This window comes from Hyperoodon ampullatus (assembly GCF_949752795.1).
Source record: "Hyperoodon ampullatus genome assembly, chromosome: X".
Lineage (NCBI taxonomy): Eukaryota > Metazoa > Chordata > Mammalia > Artiodactyla > Ziphiidae > Hyperoodon > Hyperoodon ampullatus.
In genome coordinates this window covers 118,553,209-118,580,509 of record NC_136913.1, presented here as the reverse complement: position 1 = coordinate 118,580,509, position 27,301 = coordinate 118,553,209, and the positions used below count along the sequence as shown (strand labels likewise).

Genomic DNA, 27,301 nt, shown 5'->3' with positions numbered 1-27,301 from the left:
GAAATGTGGTATTACCTGGGCTTTGGCTATCTGGGAGCGACTGAGGTAAACAAATTCACAAGGTATGAAGTGCTTAGTCCTGGGATTGGGTCTTGTTTTATTTAGTACTTCTGAGTTGCTATGACAGAATATCATGGACTGAGTAGTTTAGAAAACATTAATTTCTCACACTTATGCAGGCTGGGAAGTCTAAGATCAAGGCACTGGCAGATGTGGCATCTGGTGAGGACCTGTTTCCCAGTTCACAGATAGCCATCTTCTTGCTGTGTCCTCACATGGCAGAAAGGGCAAGGGAGCTCTGTGGGTCTTTTTTATAAGGACACTCGTTCCTTTCATGAGGGCTTCAACCTTATGATCTAATCACCTCCAAAAGGCTCCACCTCCACATACTATCACATTGGGGATTAGGTTTTAACATATGATTTTGGTGGGGGATACAGATATTCAGTCTACAGCGTCTCTTATGGGAAGGTAAGTAATTTGATCCAATTATAGCTTTTTTCTAGGGGGTGGTCTCCTGTGGAATTTCTAGTATTGAGGCTGACAGTGTGGAGGGAGATTATTACATTAAGCACAAGAAACAATATATAACCCCCTTAGTCCTGCAGTGGGTAATGTTGCCACCTTGAGAGGGGTGGGCTTTCATGCAGCACAAGGAAACTGGAGCCCCCCCTTAAATCCAGTTCTGGAAGGAGGAAGTGGTCTTATCAAGAGTCTTTGGAGCTTTGAAAGACTAGTTTAAATACAGAAGTCCTCAGGGGCTTTTTTTTTTCTTTTTTTTTTTTTTGCAGTACGTGGGCCTCTCACTGTTGTGGCCTCTCCCGTTGCGGAGCACAGGCTCCAGACGCGCAGGCTCAGCGGCCATGGCTCACGGGTCCAGCCGCTCCGCGGCATGTGGGATCTTCCCGGACTGGGGCTCGAACCCGTGTCCCCTGCATCAGCAGGCGGACTCTCAACCACTGCTCCACCAGGGAAGCCCTACTTCGTTTTTGAACTTGTTTTTGAAATGAATAATGGAGTGGTTGCAGCAACGATAAATCTTAACAAAAAAATAGGGGGGAGCATTTTTAAAATTCAGTATTTAACCAATTTAGAGTCTGTACTTCTACCATGTTTCAGCTTCCCGAAAATCCCAAACTCTCCCATCATCTCTAACTCTGAAACCAGGTGGGCGGTTACTAGGCGTTGCCTGGTTTCCTGAAAGCCGGTGTTACGGTGTTACGTCATCAGGTTGTGAGTAGCGCCCCGCTGCGTGTGCTTAATTGTGAGGTCACAAGCCCTCTCCGGCTGGACGCTGCCGCGCGTCCCAGTCGCACCAGGCGGTGCGGCGCCCTTAGCATACTGGTCAGCGGCTTCCGTGGTCTGGGCGGCTAGCAGCCCCCTGCTTCCCAAGCGCCAGCTGAGTGCTTTGGTGCCCCAGAAAAATGAAGAGGCCGTAGAGGAGCCATGAGCGGAGTCCTGTTCCTGCTAGTGAGCTGCTTTCTGTTCGCCTTCACGTTTGTCTTCTGGAAAACCTTGTTTCAGGTAAAGTGTACAAGAGCAATTGGAATTAGATGAAGCTCGATGAATACGTGGACTGGGGAGGGGCCGTGTTTAAGAGAGTAGAAAGATAGTAAAATAAGAGTAAGGGGGAGGTCACCTCATTCCTTTTTCTTTTGAAAGAGCCCCAGATGTTGAGTTTTTACCCGCACACTTCTCTCATATTGACCAGTGGTTCCACAGCTGAAGTATGTTATAAAAAGCCCCAAGTCACTAAGTGATATGGTCAGCTTTTCACCCACCTGAAAAGTACAGCAGAAAGCACCCACTCCCCAGCACCAACTCCCATTTTAAGAATCTGTACTTTCTCTCTTCTTTGGCTTCTACTGCCACATGTGTTTCTGTTTGCCTCTTCCTCCCTTGTATTTGCCGTTTCAGCCATCTTTATAGGAGCTTTTGGGGGCATTCACAAGTAATTAAGGTCAAAATGTGGGTTTCCCGGTGATATTTAAAGTTCCAAGTGAAGTGCCTTTAGATAGGAATCAGACAGGATCCAAGTATAGACCTACTAGATTGCCCAAGAAATGTAAGCCAAGGGTATGGCATTTGGGCATTAAAAGACTACTTTGTCTGTGTTTGGGAAGGGCATATTTCCAAATCAGTGTATTCATTCAACAGATTTTTAACCTTCGGGGAGGACAATCAGTTCATTTTGGTAAACCAAGACTAAGGATGTTATTTGGTGGTATGTGGATATTACTAAACTCAATAAACTACATGTGTATAATTTCCTTCCCTTACAGAGAAACACTGGTGGGGCTTCCCCTGTGGCGCAGGACACGGGTCTGCGCCCCTGTCCGTGCCCCGGTCCGCGCCTCCGTCCGCGCCCCGGTCTGCGCCCCAGTCCGTGCCCCGGTCCAAGAGGATCCTGCATGCCGCGGAGCGGAAGAAACTAAAAACAAGAAAAAGAGAAACACTGGTGAAATGTCATCAAAATCGACTTCTCTTGTGCTGGTGAGATCATCCTCTTCCACTCAGTCAACTAAGAGCAATACTGATAAGTGTCTTTCAGTCAACAGTCAATGGAGTATTAATCTCCAAAACTCGATAGCCATGGAGTGGAAAATATTTGTAAACCTCAGCATCGTGGAATACAATCTGGCTGAATTGGAACGATTCCTAGTTACTAAGGGTTTAAATCCTGCATTAAGTTAACCGGAACTCCACTAACAAGCCTACAGAATGTAATGACACTGGAGGCAATCATTAAAGGCACTTTGAGTGGATTCATTTGATTATACGTGTTTAATTATAAATGAATTATTATTTAAAAAGGGGAGGAGAGGGCTTCCCTGGTGGCGCAGTGGTTGAGAGTCCGCCTGCCGATGCAGGGGGACACGGGTTCGTGCCCCGGTCTGGGAAGATCCCACATGGCACGGAGCGGCTGGGCCCGTGAGCCATGGCCGCTGAGCCTGCGCGTCCGGAGCCTGTGCTCCGCAATGGGAGAGGCCACAACAGTGAGAGGCCCACATTTAAAGAACTGATTATGTTGCTAATATATATTTCACTGGGAAAGGAATGAAAGCACAATAGAAAAAGAAACAGTTCGAGTTGTTTTCTTTTTAATAAGCTACACTAAAAAGAATATTGAGATACAGTGATTTTAATTTCACTCAAGTGTGAAAAGCAGTTTCTTCTAATGGTTTACAATACAATACTGTAAACGTCTCCAAGTTTGCATTAAAGTAAATGGGATTTGATGGAACGCTTTCCATTATGCAGAATAGTCTTTCTTACCACTGCTGAATCTGTGTAATAATAATACTGAGAGCTATCATTGAGCACCCTAAAATGTGCCAGGCACTCTGTTAAGACCTGTACTTTACACAATTGTAAAGATAGTCACAGAAACTCTTAACTACTCTTTGTAGTCAGCTCTTGAAGTGGATTTCTTTTCCCGTACCAGCACTACCACCAATTAGATATTATCAGTATTTCATTAGAAGTGTGCCTAAATCTTCCCTGAACTGTAAGAGTCTTCGTAGAAAATTACATGCATTTTTTTATTTGGTGAAAAATCCACACCTCAAATAACACCAAAATATAAGGGTAGAATGCATGTAATATAATATGGATTAAAGTTAACATCTAAGCTGTAGTTATCTGTTTCAAATAGTATTTTATAAAATCCAGTATAATTGAGGAATTCACAATCTGTTGACATTCACTAACAGTATTTGATCTACGCTCAAAGAAAACCCTCAAAATATCTAACACGAGTTCATCTTATATATGTACATAATTCACTGAGGTTTTTCAGTTACAGGCCTACCTATTTACCTACCTTCATGCCCCCTCCCCCCAAAATAAGTTACCAGTGTAAATTAAAGAAACCCCTTAATCCCTTACTCCTTTAATCTTCAATCAAAAGGAAGAGGAAAAGGAATTTAAAATGTATAAGAAATTAAGGCTTAAAATTATTCTTTTATTCCTCATTTGACAAGAACAAAAAGCCAGCAGTAGTATATGTGGTTCTTAAACTTTTCTGAGTCACAGATCACTTTTGATATTCTGGTGAAAACTATGTACTCTCGCCCTAGAAAAATGCATACAGACATACACGTAAAAAAATATTACATGTAATTTCAGCTTCCTACATTCTCTGAAGCCCAGCTTAAGAACCTTAAGAATAAATGAAAAGTTTCTTACATAGTTAGGTAATGGTCACGATCCTAGGCTGTGATAGTAAACCAGTTGTCAGTGATATATAGTCAATGTATAAACCTATTAGTGGATGGATCTAGAGACTGTCATACAGAGTGAAGTCAGTCAGAAAGAGAAAAGCAAATATCATATATTAACGCATATATGTGGAACCTAGAAAAACCTAGACACAGATGTGGAGGACAAACGTACGGACACCGAGGGGGGAAAGTGGTGGGGGTGGTGGTGGGATGAATTGTGAGACTGGGATTGACATGTATACACTAATATGTATAAAATGGATAACTAATAAGAACCTGCTGTATAAAAAATAAATGAAATTAAATTTTTTAAAAAAGTGGATGGAGCACTTAGAACTCCCATGCGTTGTCAAAAAAAAATCTACGAGTGATATAATATGTTTTCATTATCTTTTGTAAGCAAACTGGGATATAGGACTTTCTAATTTGGCTGCCCTCATTCTTGACAAGTTTCACACGTTTATCTCCTGTAAGTATGTAAATAAGTTACCACCCATAAGTAGTAACTTATTCGGAGAAGACAAAATCATTCTACTTGATCTATTAACTAGAAGTAATCAAAGCTTCTGGATTCCATTTTCTAGATTCATCACTTACTGGCCATAGGATCCTTAGTTTTCTGTCTTACGTCACTATTTGTAAAGAAAGAATGTAACCACTAAGTTCACCTAGAAAAAGTGAGCCATGAATACATGAAGTTTTTAGACATATGAACCAAAAGTATTAAGCTACAGTCATCATAGTATATACACAGTCCAGTTTGTTCATATATATGGCATTTCTAATTAAGTGAGGCTTTCAATTTTAACACTGTCTTTTAAATATATTGATTTATTTTCCCCAGCTTTATGGAAAGGAAGGATTATGTACTAAGAAAATGTAAGCAAGTGATATTTAAAAACTTGTATAATAGAAAATATAATTATTTTCTAAATAACCAGTTCAAAATAAAGCCTTCAATATATTAGAAAAATATTATTTTTAATATTTTATTGTGAAATAGAGGCAGCTATGTGTGTGTTAAGATAATCTTAAAAGAAATATAATAATCACATTGCTAAACATTAGTAGATTCACATTTTTATATTACATTCCTGCTTAAATAGGGAAAAAAAGCTCATCATACTATTATGAACCTAGTATATACGTGTTTCTACTCAACATTCAAATAAATAAAACTTTCCTCTATTCTAAAATAATCATGTTACACAACCACATATTTTTAAAAACCAGATCTCATTCTGGTTTTCTACTGCCACTAACGGTAGGTATTTCATGGTCAGTCTCTTTTTTAGGATCTACCATATTTTTATACCTTTCCCCACGATGTCTTTCCAGGTATGGCCCCCAGTTAGGAGCTGGTCTGCAGCAGCTTACAATACGCTGAAAAGCAAAGAAAAAAAATGAAAATTTAGAGTGTTAAGTCTCCTTGCTAACCAAAATGAAATAAGAACCGTAGAAAAGTAAAAAATGATCATCTAAATTCTTAATATACTGTCTACCAAAAAAAATGACACTCAAATGTAACCAATTGTTAATAGAATTGTATGAACTACAAAGCCAAGATAATTGAGTATGTAAATGATTTCAAAAGAAATTGTTTTGTGAACCCATTCAAGCAACAATATCACTTCATATACTTTCACTGAATTCTCAGACATTTCTATCCTGGCCTTAGGGTGAGGGTTAAGTGAGGATCTAAACCAGTGTATGCCTGGGAAGTTTCAAGAACCAAAGAGAGGGTCAAGCCATTGATCTAGATCCACAAAGCACTCACCTAGATCTTGAACCCAATCTGCCTGCTGAGCCTACCCTGTCATTGTCCTATTGAGATGTCATAATCAACTCCCCTAGACCTCCATGGAAGAGGGATAACTCAGGGTCTAGACTGGGTTCAAGAAATTTACCAGAGTTTTTCCAGTTTTAACATGCTATTACAGTATGTATTATAACCAGATGAAGTTTTAAGGGTGAAAATTATAGATATAAAGGAAAAAGGTCATTTGCTTTGTGTCATCTCAGTAGAACTCAGTACGGGTATAGATACCATAACTTTTAAAGTATAAATAATATTAACATGCTTACTTGAAGGATGGTTCCTTCAGCTTGAATTATTTTTATAATAGCCATAATTGGAATCCAAATAATGCAGAAAATAATCATACGCCAGCCTAGAGCAACTCCCCAGTCAGGGTATGGAATTTGGGCATAATTAGGTCTATGAAATTGTACCAATGACCAGATCAAGATTGCCTGTGAAAGTAAAATACGAAAAGAAAATGGTAAAGATTAAGCTTTGTCGCACTAATGATTTCATTTGCACTAAGTATTAGCAATTTGATTCCATTCCTTATCTAAAGCAATTAAAATGAAAATACATTCAAGCCAACTAAGATAATCAGGTAACTAGCCAGAAGATAAAATACTAAATGAACCAATCTAAATAACTTGTATTTGGCTCTGAATAGATTCTTCCAAAATTAGCACTTCCATATACTTATAAAAGATACAAATACTTGTACAACATGTATTTCAATAAAATACTGAAATACAACATGTATTTCACTTATAATAGCATGGTTTTATTCTGTTCTATAAGCTAGCCAGCATATCAATCAATTCAATGAGAATGTAAAGTACACTTTAGTGAACATGCTCTGCACCTTGCTTAGCAGTTGTTTCTATTATTTTCTACTACACAGAGCACCCCTTACTCCACACCCAAAACACACACGCATTCACACATGGGTACATAATTACCAAAGAACGCTTCACTTTCTTATTGAGGAAAAAACAAGCTCAATATATGTTTGGGCAAAACAATGATTCTTCAAGATGAAAACTAAGGCCAAGTTTTTTTAAAAGTGTTTAAAAAAAACCTACTAGAATGTTGCAGCATTAAAACTAATTATTTAGAAATCTATATGGCAAACAAAACAAAATGAGCAAAAACTAAAAAATCATCTAGTAGTTCCTCTAAATTTACCTGTCTTGAATTTTATAGATATTCAAGTTTAATTTTAGAATTAAATAGATTAATTTCTTTCATTTCATTAGATTAATTTAAGTTTATTTCACAATTACCATAATTTTACATAACTACAAGAGAATGGCTGAGGGATAGTGGAATCTAATATATATGACTTTATACAAAATAGATGATAATGTATATCATTTAATATCTAATACTTTTGCATTTTAAAGTAAATCCAGTTGTCAAACCTAGTAATCAGTGAAAATTAGCTGGCTAAAAAGTCTAGCTAGATCTTCTAAGTTGGTAAAGCACTTATATTATTATGGAGACTTGTGGAGACTTGTGAAGTAAGGAAAACAATATTTAGTAGCACTGTGAAAATCATTTAGCAAGAATATGGAGCATACAAATATTTTATTTCAGCACACCCAGTTCCCAACCGCTCACTACTTGAACCTGACCTTATAATGTTAAAAACACCCTCTAAAACAAATTCTAGATCAAATTATGTAATGGCCTTTTCTAGGAAAACCTTTGAAGCATGGGGGCAGTGAGAACCAAAGCATCCTCTATAAGGCTTTGCCACTGCCCCACCCCCACCATTATCTCTAGTCCATAGAAATTCTCTGTCCCATTAAGTGTTTATTTTGGCATTCAGCCTTTTACTGTCCTGAGCTTTTATTTAAGGATATCATGTCTATATGTCATGTTTCTCCAAGAAGACATCTTTTGCTTTCCCCCAGCTCCTAAATAGCACCAATTTTTAACATAAACTATTGCCTCTATTGACACACGTGAGTTTCTTTTAGTAATTTCAGATACTAAACACTTCACATAAAAAAATATGCATTAACAACCGAGTGTTGTTTCTTAGCAATTAGTATATTTAGATTGAATTCCTTGAAGGCAGAGACTGGGTCTTAAGCAGAGAGGTTAAGAACATTGTAGATGGCTCAGCATATTTTTTAGGGAATGAGCAAATGACTGGCTTTTAAAAATGTATCCTATTGATAATTTTTAAGTATCTAGGACCTTTAAGTCTATAGGAGCCTGGTTATTTTCTCAAATGGTAACTGTTTAAGCCTATGGCCTCAAAACTAAAACTACAAAGAAAGGCACTGTAATTTAGCCAACTTGGAGGCGCCAGTCATGAAGTAAAAGTTGAAAATCATTACTTTATGACATTAATTTGCCTTACTCTATTCAGTGTGAATAATTCAAGTTTACCTTAGAAGTGTTTAAATATATATATTATTGATACCAAATTCATGGCATGTTAATACTTACCGTCAAAAGGATAGGCGTAATGAAAAACCAGCAAGCTCTCCACCATAGCCAGAATATCCACCTTTTTGCTCCAGTCATCATTTCTATATCTTCAATGAATCTGTTGCCTCCTAAAAACAACAAAGAGTGCATTCAGCCCTTATTTATACTTTCATTCATTAATCATTGTGGCCCCAAGTCATCTTTCTATGTCTAAACGTTTCTAATACTACAGCAATGAAGCATATATATACCTTTCACTACATTTTATTCATAATAAATTTTTGTCCAGTATATTATACTTAGCTATTACAGTAAACATAATGAGAAGGAATCAAACTAAGTCATTTTAGTAAAATGTGTAGATAATTCTATAGTCACTATTTACCATAAATCCAGATGATCCCTATTAGTTCCAGTATAGCTGCAATCAAAATGCCCCATCCAACACAGAAGTGGTCAATCAGATGAACCCAGTAAATTCCAGCCTACCAAAAAATATCAGTTACTTTTAAGTATATTTTTAATTATTTCTATGATTGATGAGGTACTCAAATTGAATCTTCTAATTTGATTTTAACATATGCTCCTTGGTTTCACCTCTGCCAAAATGCGAAAAGGAATGTTTTCAAATGTAAACACAAACGTGGCTTTAAATATCTCAAACAGGATGTACCTTTTATTCTATACTGAGTCACTGTTAAAAAATAAGCATTTAGAATAGTTGATTATCAAAATGATATGCAGTGTGTGCTGTGTAGTAGCTGCCAAGAAATACAGCCTATGTTTAAAGTATATAACTTTATTGTAATTGGGGAAACTGTCCATTATTGGGCTTTTTCCCCCTCTGCAAAATATACTTACTATTGAAATTGTGTTATACTGGGGAAAAAACCTGGGCTAAAACTCAGAAAATCTTGATGCAAGTCAGACTTGGACTTGTCACTAAACATCCTCTTAAACCTTGGCTTCCTCATTTAGATTATAAAGTACATTCCAACTAATATTTTGTCTATGAAAAAATACTGTAGTATACCTGAGTCACACAGACGAGGCCAAGGAGAAACAAAATGAAGCAGCAACCCAAAGTTATGGGAACCCTCATTTTCTTCATCACTTTGGGAAATAAATCTTGAATCGTTGTTGTAATTGTCTCTTCAGAAGGGAAAAAATGACATGTCAACTCATTTGCCAATAACTTTAATCACAGAAATCAACTTCTATTAATCAAATTTACAAATATGTGTTGAGAATATACGCTGGGCCCTACTTCTTACTTTTAAAAATCCACGGGGTCCTTTCTCTTGCCAGTGACCACTCATCAGTTCTGATAAAACTCAAATGGAGCTCTATTTGTTGTTTTTAGTCTGTTTTATAAGGTTTTTCATTGGTAGCAATTATAAGGTAACAGGTTCCCAAGGGCTGAAGTAGTTTGAAAGAGGGTTATAGGGAAGGAAGAATTCTAGTAGAACTTCTAAATAAGGTGAATATTTGAATAAATAACTTGGAGACAGAAAGGCCTTCTAGGTTTAAGAAATAAATGTGTTCGTGAAACAGGGTACTGGCTAAAAGTAGAAGGATATATGAGTAAAAGGATTAAGAAACATATTTGAGATTTTTGGAGGGCTTTGAAAGTCAACTAGAGGAAGCTGGACCTTATCCTGTAAACTATTAAAATGGTTTATGTAAGAGCACAATATGATGAAATTCAGAATCTTTAGGTGTGTACCCTAGGGGAAATCCCTATGTGTACACAGAACCATGTGCAAGAATAGTCATTGCAGCAGTGTGTGTAATTTTTAAAAATTGGAAATAATCCAAATGCCCATCATTATGTCAACAGATTGTGAATTAATTGGCACTATATGTCTATGTGTCAACATGGATTCATAATACATATAAAAAACAACTGTCAGAATGATATGTATGCTATGAAACTTCACATTTATGTGAAATTTTAAAAATTTATATGTTATTTATGGATACATATAAAATGTATACAAACATGGTCTGAATAACATACATAATCCATGGTGACAGTTGCTTCTAGGAAGGAAGAAATGTGAATTGTATTAGACAGAGAGACACAGGGGACTTCAAATTTATCTATAACAGTTTAGTTTTCTAAAAAACATCTGAAGCAAATATAAAATATTAATCTCTGCTCCTTTTGGGTGTCTGATACATGAGTACTTTGGATTTTTCCATATTTAAAACTTAAGTTAAAAGGAACTTTCAGAAAGATGATTCTGAGAGTAAAAGCTAGAGGGAGGCAACAAGGGTAAGAAAAGGATGTTTTTAAGTAGAGGAAACATGAGTAAAATATAAGAGGGATATGTTAACATTGGGAGTATTACTTACCAACGGAAGCAAACTGCGAGTCGAGACCCACCCCAAAGTCAAAAGCATGAAGAAAAATAATATGGACCAAAATGGCCCACCTCATATGGTATGCAGACCATGATATGCAAGTAATGCATTAAGATGCTTGAGGGGGGCTTCCCTGGTGGCGCAGTGGTTGAGAGTCCGTCTGCCGATGCAGGGGACGCGGGCTCATGCCCCGGTCCGGGAGGATCCCACATGCCTGCCGTGGAGCGGCTGGGCCCGTGAGCCATGGCCGCTGAGCCTGCACGTCCGGAGCCTGTGCTCCGCAACGGGAGAGGCCACAACGGTGAGAGGCCCGTGTACCGCAAAAAAAAAAAAAAAAAAAAAAAAAAAAGATGGTTGAGGGGATCAGGGAGGAGTGGGATATTGGGTCAGATTAAGGGAATCTGAAATGTGGTATTACCTGGGCTTTGGCTATCTGGGAGCGACTGAGGTAAACAAATTCACAAGGTATGAAGTGATTAGTCCTGGGATTGGGTCTTGTTTTATTTAGTACTTCTGAGTTGCTATGACAGAATATCATGGACTGAGTAGTTTAGAAAACATTAATTTCTCACACTTATGCAGGCTGGGAAGTCTAAGATCAAGGCACTGGCAGAGGTGGCATCTGGTGAGGACCTGTTTCCCAGTTCACAGATAGCCATCTTCTTGCTGTGTCCTCACATGGCAGAAAGGGCAAGGGAGCTCTGTGGGTCTTTTTTATAAGGACACTCGTTCCTTTCATGAGGGCTTCAACCTTATGATCTAATCACCTCCAAAAGGCTCCACCTCCACATACTATCACATTGGGGATTAGGTTTTAACATATGATTTTGGTGGGGGATACAGATATTCAGTCTACAGCGTCTCTTATGGGAAGGTAAGTAATTTGATCCAATTATAGCTTTTTTCTAGGGGGTGGTCTCCTGTGGAATTTCTAGTATTGAGGCTGACAGTGTGGAGGGAGATTATTACATTAAGCACAAGAAACAATATATAACCCCCTTAGTCCTGCAGTGGGTAATGTTGCCACCTTGAGAGGGGTGGGCTTTCATGCAGCACAAGGAAACTGGAGCCCCCCCTTAAATCCAGTTCTGGAAGGAGGAAGTGGTCTTATCAAGAGTCTTTGGAGCTTTGAAAGACTAGTTTAAATACAGAAGTCCTCAGGGGCTTTTTTTTTCCTTTTTTTTCTTTTTTTTGCAGTACGTGGGCCTCTCACTGTTGTGGCCTCTCCCGTTGCGGAGCACAGGCTCCAGACGCGCAGGCTCAGCGGCCATGGCTCACGGGTCCAGCCGCTCCGCGGCATGTGGGATCTTCCCGGACTGGGGCTCGAACCCGTGTCCCCTGCATCAGCAGGCGGACTCTCAACCACTGCTCCACCAGGGAAGCCCTACTTCGTTTTTGAACTTGTTTTTGAAATGAATAATGGAGTGGTTGCAGCAACGATAAATCTTAACAAAAAAATAGGGGGGAGCATTTTTAAAATTCAGTATTTAACCAATTTAGAGTCTGTACTTCTACCATGTTTCAGCTTCCCGAAAATCCCAAACTCTCCCATCATCTCTAACTCTGAAACCAGGTGGGCGGTTACTAGGCGTTGCCTGGTTTCCTGAAAGCCGGTGTTACGGTGTTACGTCATCAGGTTGTGAGTAGCGCCCCGCTGCGTGTGCTTAATTGTGAGGTCACAAGCCCTCTCCGGCTGGACGCTGCCGCGCGTCCCAGTCGCACCAGGCGGTGCGGCGCCCTTAGCGTACTGGTCAGCGGCTTCCGTGGTCTGGGCGGCTAGCAGCCCCCTGCTTCCCAAGCGCCAGCTGAGTGCTTTGGTGCCCCAGAAAAGTGAAGAGGCCGTAGAGGAGCCATGAGCGGAGTCCTGTTCCTGCTAGTGAGCTGCTTTCTGTTCGCCTTCACGTTTGTCTTCTGGAAAACCTTGTTTCAGGTAAAGTGTACAAGAGCAATTGGAATTAGATGAAGCTCGATGAATACGTGGACTGGGGAGGGGCCGTGTTTAAGAGAGTAGAAAGATAGTAAAATAAGAGTAAGGGGGAGGTCACCTCATTCCTTTTTCTTTTGAAAGAGCCCCAGATGTTGAGTTTTTACCCGCACACTTCTCTCATATTGACCAGTGGTTCCACAGCTGAAGTATGTTATAAAAAGCCCCAAGTCACTAAGTGATATGGTCAGCTTTTCACCCACCTGAAAAGTACAGCAGAAAGCACCCACTCCCCAGCACCAACTCCCATTTTAAGAATCTGTACTTTCTCTCTTCTTTGGCTTCTACTGCCACATGTGTTTCTGTTTGCCTCTTCCTCCCTTGTATTTGCCGTTTCAGCCATCTTTATAGGAGCTTTTGGGGGCATTCACAAGTAATTAAGGTCAAAATGTGGGTTTCCCGGTGATATTTAAAGTTCCAAGTGAAGTGCCTTTAGATAGGAATCAGACAGGATCCAAGTATAGACCTACTAGATTGCCCAAGAAATGTAAGCCAAGAGTATGGCATTTGGGCATTAAAAGACTACTTTGTCTGTGTTTGGGAAGGGCATATTTCCAAATCAGTGTATTCATTCAACAGATTTTTAACCTTCGGGGAGGACAATCAGTTCATTTTGGTAAACCAAGACTAAGGATGTTATTTGGTGGTATGTGGATATTACTAAACTCAATAAACTACATGTGTATAATTTCCTTCCCTTACAGAGAAACACTGGTGGGGCTTCCCCTGTGGCGCAGGACACGGGTCTGCGCCCCTGTCCGTGCCCCGGTCCGCGCCTCCGTCCGCGCCCCGGTCTGCGCCCCAGTCCGTGCCCCGGTCCAAGAGGATCCTGCATGCCGCGGAGCGGAAGAAACTAAAAACAAGAAAAAGAGAAACACTGGTGAAATGTCATCAAAATCGACTTCTCTTGTGCTGGTGAGATCATCCTCTTCCACTCAGTCAACTAAGAGCAATACTGATAAGTGTCTTTCAGTCAACAGTCAATGGAGTATTAATCTCCAAAACTCGATAGCCATGGAGTGGAAAATATTTGTAAACCTCAGCATCGTGGAATACAATCTGGCTGAATTGGAACGATTCCTAGTTACTAAGGGTTTAAATCCTGCATTAAGTTAACCGGAACTCCACTAACAAGCCTACAGAATGTAATGACACTGGAGGCAATCATTAAAGGCACTTTGAGTGGATTCATTTGATTATACGTGTTTAATTATAAATGAATTATTATTTAAAAAGGGGAGGAGAGGGCTTCCCTGGTGGCGCAGTGGTTGAGAGTCCGCCTGCCGATGCAGGGGGACACGAGCTCGTGCCCCGGTCTGGGAAGATCCCACATGGCACGGAGCGGCTGGGCCCGTGAGCCATGGCCGCTGAGCCTGCGCGTCCGGAGCCTGTGCTCCGCAATGGGAGAGGCCACAACAGTGAGAGGCCCACATTTAAAGAACTGATTATGTTGCTAATATATATTTCACTGGGAAAGGAATGAAAGCACAATAGAAAAAGAAACAGTTCGAGTTGTTTTCTTTTTAATAAGCTACACTAAAAAGAATATTGAGATACAGTGATTTTAATTTCACTCAAGTGTGAAAAACAGTTTCTTCTAATGGTTTACAATACAATACTGTAAACGTCTCCAAGTTTGCATTAAAGTAAATGGGATTTGATGGAACGCTTTCCATTATGCAGAATAGTCTTTCTTACCACTGCTGAATCTGTGTAATAATAATACTAAGAGCTATCATTGAGCACCCTAAAATGTGCCAGGCACTCTGTTAAGACCTGTACTTTACACAATTGTAAAGATAGTCACAGAAACTCTTAACTACTCTTTGTAGTCAGCTCTTGAAGTGGATTTCTTTTCCCGTACCAGCACTACCACCAATTAGATATTATCAGTATTTCATTAGAAGTGTGCCTAAATCTTCCCTGAACTGTAAGAGTCTTCGTAGAAAATTACATGCATTTTTTTATTTGGTGAAAAATCCACACCTCAAATAACACCAAAATATAAGGGTAGAATGCATGTAATATAATATGGATTAAAGTTAACATCTAAGCTGTAGTTATCTATTTCAAATAGTATTTTATAAAATCCAGTATAATTGAGGAATTCACAATCTGTTGACATTCACTAACAGTATTTGATCTACGCTCAAAGAAAACCCTCAAAATATCTAACACGAGTTCATCTTATATATGTACATAATTCACTGAGGTTTTTCAGTTACAGGCCTACCTATTTACCTACCTTCATGCCCCCTCCCCCCAAAATAAGTTACCAGTGTAAATTAAAGAAACCCCTTAATCCCTTACTCCTTTAATCTTCAATCAAAAGGAAGAGGAAAAGGAATTTAAAATGTATAAGAAATTAAGGCTTAAAATTATTCTTTTATTCCTCATTTGACAAGAACAAAAAGCCAGCAGTAGTATATGTGGTTCTTAAACTTTTCTGAGTCACAGATCACTTTTGATATTCTGGTGAAAACTATGTACTCTCGCCCTAGAAAAATGCATACAGACATACACGTAAAAAAATATTACATGTAATTTCAGCTTCCTACATTCTCTGAAGCCCAGCTTAAGAACCTTAAGAATAAATGAAAAGTTTCTTACATAGTTAGGTAATGGTCACGATCCTAGGCTGTGATAGTAAACCAGTTGTCAGTGATATATAGTCAATGTATAAACCTATTAGTGGATGGATCTAGAGACTGTCATACAGAGTGAAGTCAGTCAGAAAGAGAAAAGCAAATATCATATATTAACGCATATATGTGGAACCTAGAAAAACCTAGACACAGATGTGGAGGACAAACGTACGGACACCGAGGGGGGAAAGTGGTGGGGGTGGTGGTGGGATGAATTGTGAGACTGGGATTGACATGTATACACTAATATGTATAAAATGGATAACTAATAAGAACCTGCTGTATAAAAAATAAATGAAATTAAATTTTTTAAAAAAGTGGATGGAGCACTTAGAACTCCCATGCGTTGTCAAAAAAAAATCTACGAGTGATATAATATGTTTTCATTATCTTTTGTAAGCAAACTGGGATATAGGACTTTCTAATTTGGCTGCCCTCATTCTTGACAAGTTTCACACGTTTATCTCCTGTAAGTATGTAAATAAGTTACCACCCATAAGTAGTAACTTATTCGGAGAAGACAAAATCATTCTACTTGATCTATTAACTAGAAGTAATCAAAGCTTCTGGATTCCATTTTCTAGATTCATCACTTACTGGCCATAGGATCCTTAGTTTTCTGTCTTACGTCACTATTTGTAAAGAAAGAATGTAACCACTAAGTTCACCTAGAAAAAGTGAGCCATGAATACATGAAGTTTTTAGACATATGAACCAAAAGTATTAAGCTACAGTCATCATAGTATATACACAGTCCATTTTGTTCATATATATGGCATTTCTAATTAAGTGAGGCTTTCAATTTTAACACTGTCTTTTAAATATATTGATTTATTTTCCCCAGCTTTATGGAAAGGAAGGATTATGTACTAAGAAAATGTAAGCAAGTGATATTTAAAAACTTGTATAATAGAAAATATAATTATTTTCTAAATAACCAGTTCAAAATAAAGCCTTCAATATATTAGAAAAATATTATTTTTAATATTTTATTGTGAAATAGAGGCAGCTATGTGTGTGTTAAGATAATCTTAAAAGAAATATAATAATCACATTGCTAAACATTAGTAGATTCACATTTTTATATTACATTCCTGCTTAAATAGGGAAAAAAAGCTCATCATACTATTATGAACCTAGTATATACGTGTTTCTACTCAACATTCAAATAAATAAAACTTTCCTCTATTCTAAAATAATCATGTTACACAACCACATATTTTTAAAAACTAGATCTCATTCTGGTTTTCTACTGCCACTAACGGTAGGTATTTCATGGTCAGTCTCTTTTTTAGGATCTACCATATTTTTATACCTTTCCCCACGATGTCTTTCCAGGTATGGCCCCCAGTTAGGAGCTGGTCTGCAGCAGCTTACAATACGCTGAAAAGCAAAGAAAAAAAATGAAAATTTAGAGTGTTAAGTCTCCTTGCTAACCAAAATGAAATAAGAACCGTAGAAAAGTAAAAAATGATCATCTAAATTCTTAATATACTGTCTACCAAAAAAAAATGACACTCAAATGTAACCAATTGTTAATAGAATTGTATGAACTACAAAGCCAAGATAATTGAGTATGTAAATGATTTCAAAAGAAAGTGTTTTGTGAACCCATTCAAGCAACAATATCACTTCATATACTTTCACTGAATTCTCAGACATTTCTATCCTGGCCTTAGGGTGAGGGTTAAATGAGGATCTAAACCAGTGTATGCCTGGGAAGTTTCAAGAACCAAAGAGAGGGTCAAGCCATTGATCTAGATCCACAAAGCACTCACCTAGGTCTTGAACCCAATCTGCCTGCTGAGCCTACCCTGTCATTGTCCTATTGAGATGTCATAATCAACTCCCCTAGACCTCCATGGAAGAGGGATAACTCAGGGTCTAGACTGGGTTCAAGAAATTTACCAGAGTTTTTCCAGTTTTAACATGCTATTACAGTATGTATTATAACCAGATGAAGTTTTAAGGGTGAAAATTATAGATATAAAGGAAAAAGGTCATTTGCTTTGTGTCATCTCAGTAGAACTCAGTACGGGTATAGATACCATAACTTTTAAAGTATAAATAATATTAACATGCTTACTTGAAGGATGGTTCCTTCAGCTTGAATTATTTTTATAATAGCCATAATTGGAATCCAAATAATGCAGAAAATAATCATACGCCAGCCTAGAGCAACTCCCCAGTCAGGGTATGGAATTTGGGCATAATTAGGTCTATGAAATTGTACCAATGACCAGATCAAGATTGCCTGTGAAAGTAAAATACGAAAAGAAAATGGTAAAGATTAAGCTTTGTTGCACTAATGATTTCATTTGCACTAAGTATTAGCAATTTGATTCCATTCCTTATCTAAAGCAATTAAAATGAAAATACATTCAAGCCAACTAAGATAATCAGGTAACTAGCCAGAAGATAAAATACTAAATGAACCAATCTAAATAACTTGTATTTGGCTCTGAATAGATTCTTCCAAAATTAGCACTTCCATATACTTATAAAAGATACAAATACTTGTACAACATGTATTTCACTAAAATACTGAAATACAACATGTATTTCACTTATAATAGCATGGTTTTATTCTGTTCTATAAGCTAGCCAGCATATCAATCAATTCAATGAGAATGTAAAGTACACTTTAGTGAACATGCTCTGCACCTTGCTTAGCAGTTGTTTCTATTATTTTCTACTACACAGAGCACCCCTTACTCCACACCCAAAACACACACGCATTCACACATGGGTACATAATTACCAAAGAACGCTTCACTTTCTTATTGAGGAAAAAACAAGCTCAATATATGTTTGGGCAAAACAATGACTCTTCAAGATGAAAACTAAGGCCAAGTTTTTTTAAAAGTGTTTAAAAAAAACCTACTAGAATGTTGCAGCATTAAAACTAATTATTTAGGGGCCGGAGGAAGATGGCGGAAGAGTAAGACGCGGAGATCACCTTCCTCCCCACAGATACATCAGAAATTCATCTACACGTGGAACAACTCCAACAGAACACCTACTGAACGCTGACAGAAGACCTCAGACCCCCCAAAAGGCAAGAAACTCCCCACATACCTGGGTAGGTCAAAAGAAAAAAAGAATAAACAGAGACAATAGGATATGGACGGGACCTGCACCAGTGGGAGGGAGCCGTGAAGGAGGGAAGGTTTCTACACACTACAAGCCCCTTCGCGGGCGGAGACTGCAGGTGGCGGAGGGGGAAAGCTTCGGAGTAGCGGAGGAGAGCACAGCAACAGGGGTGCGGAGGGCAAAGCAGAGAGATTTTGGCACAGAGGATCGGTGCCCTCAGGCACACACCAGCCCGAGAGACTTGTCTGCTCGGCCGCCAGGGCGGGCGGGGCTGGGAGCTGAGGCTCGGGTATCGGCTTTCAGTCGGAGCGCAGGGAGAGGTCTGGGGCTGGCGGCAGGAAGAGACCCTGAAGGGGTTAGTGCTAGCCCGGAGGGAGTCCGGGGAAAGGGTCTGGAGCTACCGGAGAGCCAAGAGACTTTTTTCCCTTTTGTTGCCTGGTGCGCGAGGAGAGGGCATTCCCCTCCCTCCCCTCTGCCTGAGTGAGCCAGAGCCCCCGAATCAGCGGCCCCTTTAAACCCGTCCTGTCTGAGCGAAGAACGGACGCCCTCCGGCGACCTACGCGCAGAGGCGGGGCCAGGTCCAAGGCTGAGACCCGGGAGCTGTGAGAGCAGAGACAGGGAAATCTCTCTGTGCAGCCTCCGAGGCAGCGGATTAAAGCTCCACGGTCCATTTGATGTGCCCTGCGTCTGTGGAGTGCATGAATGGACAGCGAATCATCCCAAATTGAGGAAGTGGACCTTGAGGACAAGATTTAAGACTTTCCCCCCCTTTTTTTTCTTCTTTTTACAACGAATTATCTCAAATTAAGGAGGTGGACTTAGCAAGATTTCAGACTTTTCGCCCTTTTCCTCTTTTTACAACGAATTATCCCAAATCGAGGAGGTGGACTTGGAGAGCAAGATTTTTGATTTTTCCCCCTGCTCTCTTTTTGTGAATGTGTATGTGTAATCTTCTGTGTAAGATTCTCTCTGTATAGCTTTGCTTCCACCATATGTCCCAGGGTTCTTTCGGTCCGTGTTTTTTTTCAATAATTACTTGTTAATTTTAATAACGCTACTATATTTCATACTTTATTCTATTTTACTTTACCTGCTCTTTCTTTTTTTCCTCCCTTCCCTTCCTCCCTCCCTCCCTCCACTCCTCCTTTCCTTCTTTCTTTTTCTTTCCTCCATCCCTCCCTCCCTCACACCCTTCTTCTTTCCACTTTCTTTTTCTTTCCTTCCTCCCTCCCTCCCTCCCTCCTGTCTTTCTTTCTTTCTTTCCTTCCTCCCTCCCTCCCTCTCTTCTTCCATTCACTCTTCCTTTTGCTTTCATTCCTCCCTCCCTCCCTCCTTTCTTTCCTTCTTTCTTTCCATCCTTCCTCCCTCCCTCCTTTCTTTCTTTCTTCCTTCCTTCCTTTCTTCCCTTCTTCCTTTCTTTCAATCTCTCTTTCTTTCTTCTACTAATTATTTCTCTCTACTTTTTCTCACTGTTATTCTGAGCCGGGTGGATGAAAGGCTCTTGGTGCTGCAGCCAGGAGTTAGTGCTGTGCCTCTGAAGTGGGAGAGCCAACTTCAGGACACGGGTCCACAAGAGACCTCCCAGCTCCACATAATATCAAGCAGCGAAAATCTCCCAGGGATCTCCATCTCAACACCAGCACCCAGCTTCAGTCAACGACCAGCAAGCTACAGTGCTGGTCACCCTATGCCAAGCAACTAGCAAGGCAGGAACACAACCCCACCCATTAGCAGAGAGGCTACCTAAAAACATAATAAGGCCACAGACACCCCAAAACACACCACCAGACGTGGACCTGTCCACCAGAAAGACAAGATCGAGCTTCAACCACCGGAACACAGGCATTAGTCCCCCCCACCAGGAAGCCTACACAACTTACTGAAACAACCTTAGCCACGGGGGACAGACACCAAAAACAACGGGAACTACGAATCTGCAGCCTGCAAAAAGGAGACCCCAAACACAGTAACATAAGCAAAATGAGAAAGCAGAAAAACACACAGCAGGTGAAGGAGCAAGATAAAAACCTACCAGACCTAACAAATGAAGAGGTAATAGGCAGTCTACCTGAAAAAGAATTCAGAATAATGATAGTAAAGCTGATCCAAGATTCTATTTCCCAGATCCAAAATCTTGGAAATAGAATAGACAATATGCAAGAAACAGTTAACAAGGACCTAGAAGAACTAAAGATGAATCAAGCATCGATTAAAAACACAATAAATGAAATGAAAAATACTCTAGATGGGATCAATAGCAGAATAACTGAGGCAGAAGAACGGATAAGTGAGGTGGAAGATAAAATAGTGGAAATAACTGATGCAGAGAAAAATAAAGAAAAAAGAATGAAAAGAACAGAGGACAGTCTCAGAGACCTCTGGGACAACATTAAACGCACCAACATTCGAATTATAGGGGTTCCAGAAGAAGAAGAGAAAAAGAAAGGCACTGAGAAAATATTTGAAGAGATTATAGTTGAAAACTTCCCTAATATGGGAAAGGAAATAGTTAATCAAGTCCAGGAGGCACAGAGAGTCCCATATAGAATAAATCCAAGAAGAAATACGCCAAGACACATATTAATCAAACTGTCAAAAATTAAACACAAAGAAATCATATTAAAAGCAGCAAGGGAAAAACAACAAATAACACACAAGGGAATCCCCATCAGGTTAACAGCTGATCTCTCAGCAGAAACTCTACAAGCCAGAAGGGAGTGGCAGGACATAATTAAAGTGATGAAGGAGAGAAACCTGCAACCAAGATTACTCTACCCAGCAAGGATCTCATTCAGATTTGATGGAGAAATTAAAACCTTTACAGACAAGCAAAAGTTGAGAGAGTTCAGCACCACCAAACCAGCTTTACAACAAATGCTAAAGGAACTTCTCTAGGCAAGAAACACAACAGAAGGACTATACCTACAATAACGAACCCAAAGCCATTAAGGAAATGGGAATAGGAACATACATATCAATAATTACCTTAAATGTAAATGGACTAAATGCTCCCACCAAAAGACACAGAGTGGCTGAATGGATACAAAAACAAGACCCATATATATGCTGTCTACAAGAGACCCACTTCAGACCTAGAGACACATACAGATTGAAAGTAAGGGGATGGAAAAAGATATTCCATGCAAATGGAAATCAAAAGAAAGCTGGAGTAGCAATTCTTATATCAGACAAAATAGACTTTAAAATAAAGACTATTAGAAGAGACAAAGAAGGACACTACATAACGATAAAGGGATCGATCCAAGAAGAAGATATAACAATTGTAAATATTTATGCACCCAACGTAGGAGCACCTCAATACATAAGGCAAATACTAACAGCCATAAAAGGGGAAATCGACAGTAACACAATCATAGTAGGGGACTTTAACACCCCACTTTCACCAATGGACAGATCATCCAAAATGAAAATAAATAAGGAAACACAAGCTTTAAATGATACATTAAACAAGATGGACTTAATTGATATTTATAGGACATTCCACCCAAAAACAACAGAATACACATTTTTCTCAAGTGCTCATGGAACATTCTCCAGGATAGATCATATCTTGGGTCACAAATCAAGCCTTGGTAAATTTAAGAAAATTGAAATTGTATCAAGTATCTTTTCCGACCACAATGCTATGAGACTAGACATCAATTACAGGAAAAGATCTGTAAAAAATACAAACACATGGAGGCTAAACAATACACTACTCAATAACGAAGTGATCACTGAAGAAATCAAAGAGGAAATTAAGAAATACCTAGAAACAAATGACAATGGAGACACGACGACCCAAAACCTATGGGACGCAGCAAAAGCAGTTCTAAGGGGGAAGTTTATAGCAATACAATCCCACCTTAAGAAACAGGAAACATTTCGAGTAAACAACCTGACCCTGCACCTAAAGCAATTAGAGAAAGAAGAACAAAAAACCCCCAAAGTTAGCAGAAGGAAAGAAATCATAAAGATCAGATCAGAAATAAATGAAAAAGAAATGAAGGAAACGATAGCAAAGATCAACCAAACTAAAAGCTGGTTCTTTGAGAAGATAAACAAAATTGACAAACCATTAGCCAGACTCATCAAGAAAAGAAGGGAGAAGACTCAAATCAGTAGAATTAGAAATGAAAAAGGAGAAGTAACAACTGACACTGCAGAAATACAAAAGATCATGAGAGATTACTATAAGCAACTCTATGCCAATAAAATGGACAACCTGGAAGAAATGGACAAATTCTTAGAAATGCACAACCTACCAAGACTGACTCAGGAAGAAATAGAAAATATGAATAGACCAATCACAAGCACTGAAATTGAAACTGTGATTAAAAATCTTCCATCAAACAAAAGCCCAGGACCAGATGGCTTCACAGGCGAATTCTATCAAACATTTAGAGAAGAGCTAACACCCATCCTTCTCAAACTCTTCCAAACAATATCAGAGGAAGGAACACTCCCAAACTCATTCTACGAGGCCACCATCACCTTGATACCAAAACCAGGCAAGGATGTCACAAAGAAAGAAAACTACAGGCCAATATCACTGATGAACATAGATGCAAAAATCCTCAACAAAATACTAGCAAACAGAATCCAACAGCACATTAAAAGGATCATACACCATGATCAAGTGGGGTTTATTCCAGGAATGCAAGGATTCTTCAATATACGCAAATCAATCAATGTGATACACCATATTAACAAGTTGAAGGAGAAAAACCATATGATCATCTCAATAGATGCAGAGAAAGCTTTCGACAAAATTCAACACCCATTTATGATAAAAACCCTGCAGAAAGTAGGCATAGAGGGAACTTTCCTCAACATAATAAAGGCCATATATGACAAACCCACAGCCAACATTGTCCTCAATGGTGAAAAACTGAAACCATTTCCACTAAGATCAGGAACAAGACAAGGCTGCCCACTCTCACCACTCTTATTCAACATAGTTTTGGAAGTTTTAGCCACAGCAATCAGAGAAGAAAAGGAAATAAAAGGAATCCAAATTGGAAAAGAAGAAGTAAAGCTGTCACTGTTTGCAGATGACATGATACTATACATAGAGAATCCTAAAGATGCTACCGAAAAACTACTAGAGCTAATCAATGAATTTGGTAAAGTAGCAGGATACAAAATTAATGCACAGAAATCTCTGGCATTCCTGTACACTAATGATGAAAAATCTGAAAATGAAATCAAGAAAACACTCCCATTTACCATTGCAACAAAAAGAATAAAATATCTAGGAATAAACCTACCTAAGGAGACAAAAGACCTGTATGCAGAAAATTATAAGACACTGATGAAAGAAATTAAAGATGATATAAATAGATGGAGAGATATACCATGCTCCTGGATTGGAAGAATCAATATTGTGAAAATGACTCTACTACCCAAAGCAATCTACAGATTCAATGCAATCCCTATCAAACTACCACTGGCATTTTTCACAGAAGTAGAACAAAAAATTTCAAAATTTGTTTGGAAAAACAAAAGACCCCGAATAGCCAAAGCAATCTTGAGAACGAAAAACGGAGCTGGAGGAATCAGGCTGCCTGACTTCAGACTATACTACAAAGCTACAGTAATTAAGACAGTGTGGTACTGGCATAAAAACAGAAAGATAGATCAGTGGATCAGGATAGAAAGCCCAGAGATAAACCCACGCACATATGGCCAACTTATCTTTGATAAAGGAGGCAGGAATGTACAGTGGAGAAAGGACAGCCTCTTCAATAAGTGGTGCTGGGAAAACTGGACAGGGACATGTAAAAGTAAGAGATTAGATCATTCCCTAACACCATACACAAAAATAAGCTCAAAATGGATTAAAGACCTAAATGTAAGGCCAGAAACTATCAAACTCCTAGAGGAAAACATAGGTAGAACACTCTATGACATAAATCACAGCAAGATCCTTTTGGACCCACCTCCTAGAGAAATGGAAATAAAAACAAAGATAAACAAATGGGACCTAATGAAACTTCAAAGCTTTTGCACAGCAAAGGAAACCATAAACAAGACCAAAAGACAACCCTCAGAATGGGAGAAAATATTTGCAAATGAAGCAACTGACAAAGGATTAATCTCCAAAATTTATAAACAGCTCATGCAGCTCAATAGCAAAAAAACAAACAACCCAATCCAAAAATGGGCAGAAGACTTAAATAGGCATTTCTCCAAAGAAGATATACAGACTGCCAACAAACACATGAAAGAATGCTCAACATCATTAATCATTAGAGAAATGCAAATCAAAACTACAATGAGATATCATCTCACACCAGTCAGAATGGCCATCATCAAGAAATCTAGAAACAATAAATGCTGGAGAGGGTGTGGAGAAAAGGGAACACTCTTGCACTGCTGGTGGGAATGTGAATTGGTACAGCCACTATGGAGAACAGTATGGAGGTTCCTTAAAAAACTAAAAATAGAACAACCATATGACCCAGCAATCCCACTACTAGGCATATACCCTGAGAAAACCATAATTCAAAAAGAGACATGTACCAAAATGTTCATTGAAGCTCTACTCACAATAGCCCGGAGCTGGAAACAACCTAAGTGTCCATCATCGGATGAATGGATAAAGAAGATGTGGCACATATATACAATGGAATATTACTCAGCCATAAAAAGAAACGAAACTGAGCTATTTGTAATGAGGTGGATAGACCTAGAGTCTGTCATACAGAGTGAAGTAAGTCAGAAAGAGAAAGACAAATACCGTATGCTAACACATATATATGGAATTTAAAAAAAAAAAATGTCATGAAGAACCTAGGGGTAAAACGGGAATAAAGACACAGACCTACTTGAGAATGGACTTGAGGATATGGGGAAGGGGAAGGGTAAGCTGTGACAAAGGGAAAGAGAGGCATGGACATATATACACTACCAAACGTAAGGTAGATAGATAGTGGGAAGCAGCCGCAGAGCACAGGGAGATCAGCTCGGTGCTTTGTGACCGCCTGGAGGGGTGGGATGGGGAGGGTGGGAGGGAGGGAGATGCATGAGGGAAGGGATGTGGGAACAGATGTATATGTATGACTGATTCACTTTGTTATAAAGCAGAAACTAATAAAAAAAATAATAAAAATAAAAAATAAAACTAATTATTTAGAAATCTATATAGCAAACAAAACAAAATGAGCAAAAACTAAAAAATCATCTAGTAGTTCCTCTAAATTTACCTGTCTTGAATTTTATAGATATTCAAGTTTAATTTTAGAATTAAATAGATTAATTTCTTTCATTTCATTAGATTAATTTAAGTTTATTTCACAATTACCATAATTTTACATAACTACAAGAGAATGGCTGAGGGATAGTGGAATCTAATATATATGACTTTATACAAAATAGATGATAATGTATATCATTTAATATCTAATACTTTTGCATTTTAAAGTAAATCCAGTTGTCAAACCTAGTAATCAGTGAAAATTAGCTGGCTAAAAAGTCTAGCTAGATCTTCTAAGTTGGTAAAGCACTTATATTATTATGGAGACTTGTGGAGACTTGTGAAGTAAGGAAAACAATATTTAGTAGCACTGTGAAAATCATTTAGCAAGAATATGGAGCATACAAATATTTTATTTCAGCACACCCAGTTCCCAACCGCTCACTACTTGAACCTGACCTTATAATGTTAAAAACACCCTCTAAAACAAATTCTAGATCAAATTATGTAATGGCCTTTTCTAGGAAAACCTTTGAAGCATGGGGGCAGTGAGAACCAAAGCATCCTCTATAAGGCTTTGCCACTGCCCCACCCCCACCATTATCTCTAGTCCATAGAAATTCTCTGTCCCATTAAGTGTTTATTTTGGCATTCAGCCTTTTACTGTCCTGAGCTTTTATTTAAGGATATCATGTCTATATGTCATGTTTCTCCAAGAAGACATCTTTTGCTTTCCCCCAGCTCCTAAATAGCACCAATTTTTAACATAAACTATTGCCTCTATTGACACACGTGAGTTTCTTTTAGTAATTTCAGATACTAAACACTTCACATAAAAAAATATGCATTAACAACCGAGTGTTGTTTCTTAGCAATTAGTATATTTAGATTGAATTCCTTGAAGGCAGAGACTGGGTCTTAAGCAGAGAGGTTAAGAACATTGTAGATGGCTCAGCATATTTTTTAGGGAATGAGCAAATGACTGGCTTTTAAAAATGTATCCTATTGATAATTTTTAAGTATCTAGGACCTTTAAGTCTATAGGAGCCTGGTTATTTTCTCAAATGGTAACTGTTTAAGCCTATGGCCTCAAAACTAAAACTACGAAGAAAGGCATTGTAATTTAGCCAACTTGGAGGCGCCAGTCATGAAGTAAAAGTTGAAAATCATTACTTTATGACATTAATTTGCCTTACTCTATTCAGTGTGAATAATTCAAGTTTACCTTAGAAGTGTTTAAATATATATATTATTGATACCAAATTCATGGCATGTTAATACTTACCGTCAAAAGGATAGGCGTAATGAAAAACCAGCAAGCTCTCCACCATAGCCAGAATATCCACCTTTTTGCTCCAGTCATCATTTCTATATCTTCAATGAATCTGTTGCCTCCTAAAAACAACAAAGAGTGCATTCAGCCCTTATTTATACTTTCATTCATTAATCATTGTGGCCCCAAGTCATCTTTCTATGTCTAAACGTTTCTAATACTACAGCAATGAAGCATATATATACCTTTCACTACATTTTATTCATAATAAATTT

The 27,301-nt window shown here is 38.6% G+C and overlaps 1 protein-coding gene across 1 annotated transcript in view; it reads right to left on the bottom strand.

Annotated features, from left to right (window-relative positions):
- Window positions 1-5,459: 5,459 nt before the first annotated feature.
- LOC307069816 (sodium- and chloride-dependent neutral and basic amino acid transporter B(0+)-like) overlaps window positions 5,460-27,301 on the bottom strand; it is a gene marked incomplete at both ends in the record, with an annotated part of 54,918 nt that continues 33,076 nt past the window's right edge. The window contains 8 exon segments of the mRNA XM_079728126.1: window positions 5,460-5,606; window positions 6,309-6,476; window positions 8,485-8,594; window positions 8,852-8,951; window positions 9,500-9,618; window positions 10,825-10,855; window positions 10,858-10,905; window positions 10,909-10,966. Coding sequence (XP_079584252.1) covers window positions 5,460-5,606; window positions 6,309-6,476; window positions 8,485-8,594; window positions 8,852-8,951; window positions 9,500-9,618; window positions 10,825-10,855; window positions 10,858-10,905; window positions 10,909-10,966 — 781 coding nt within the window.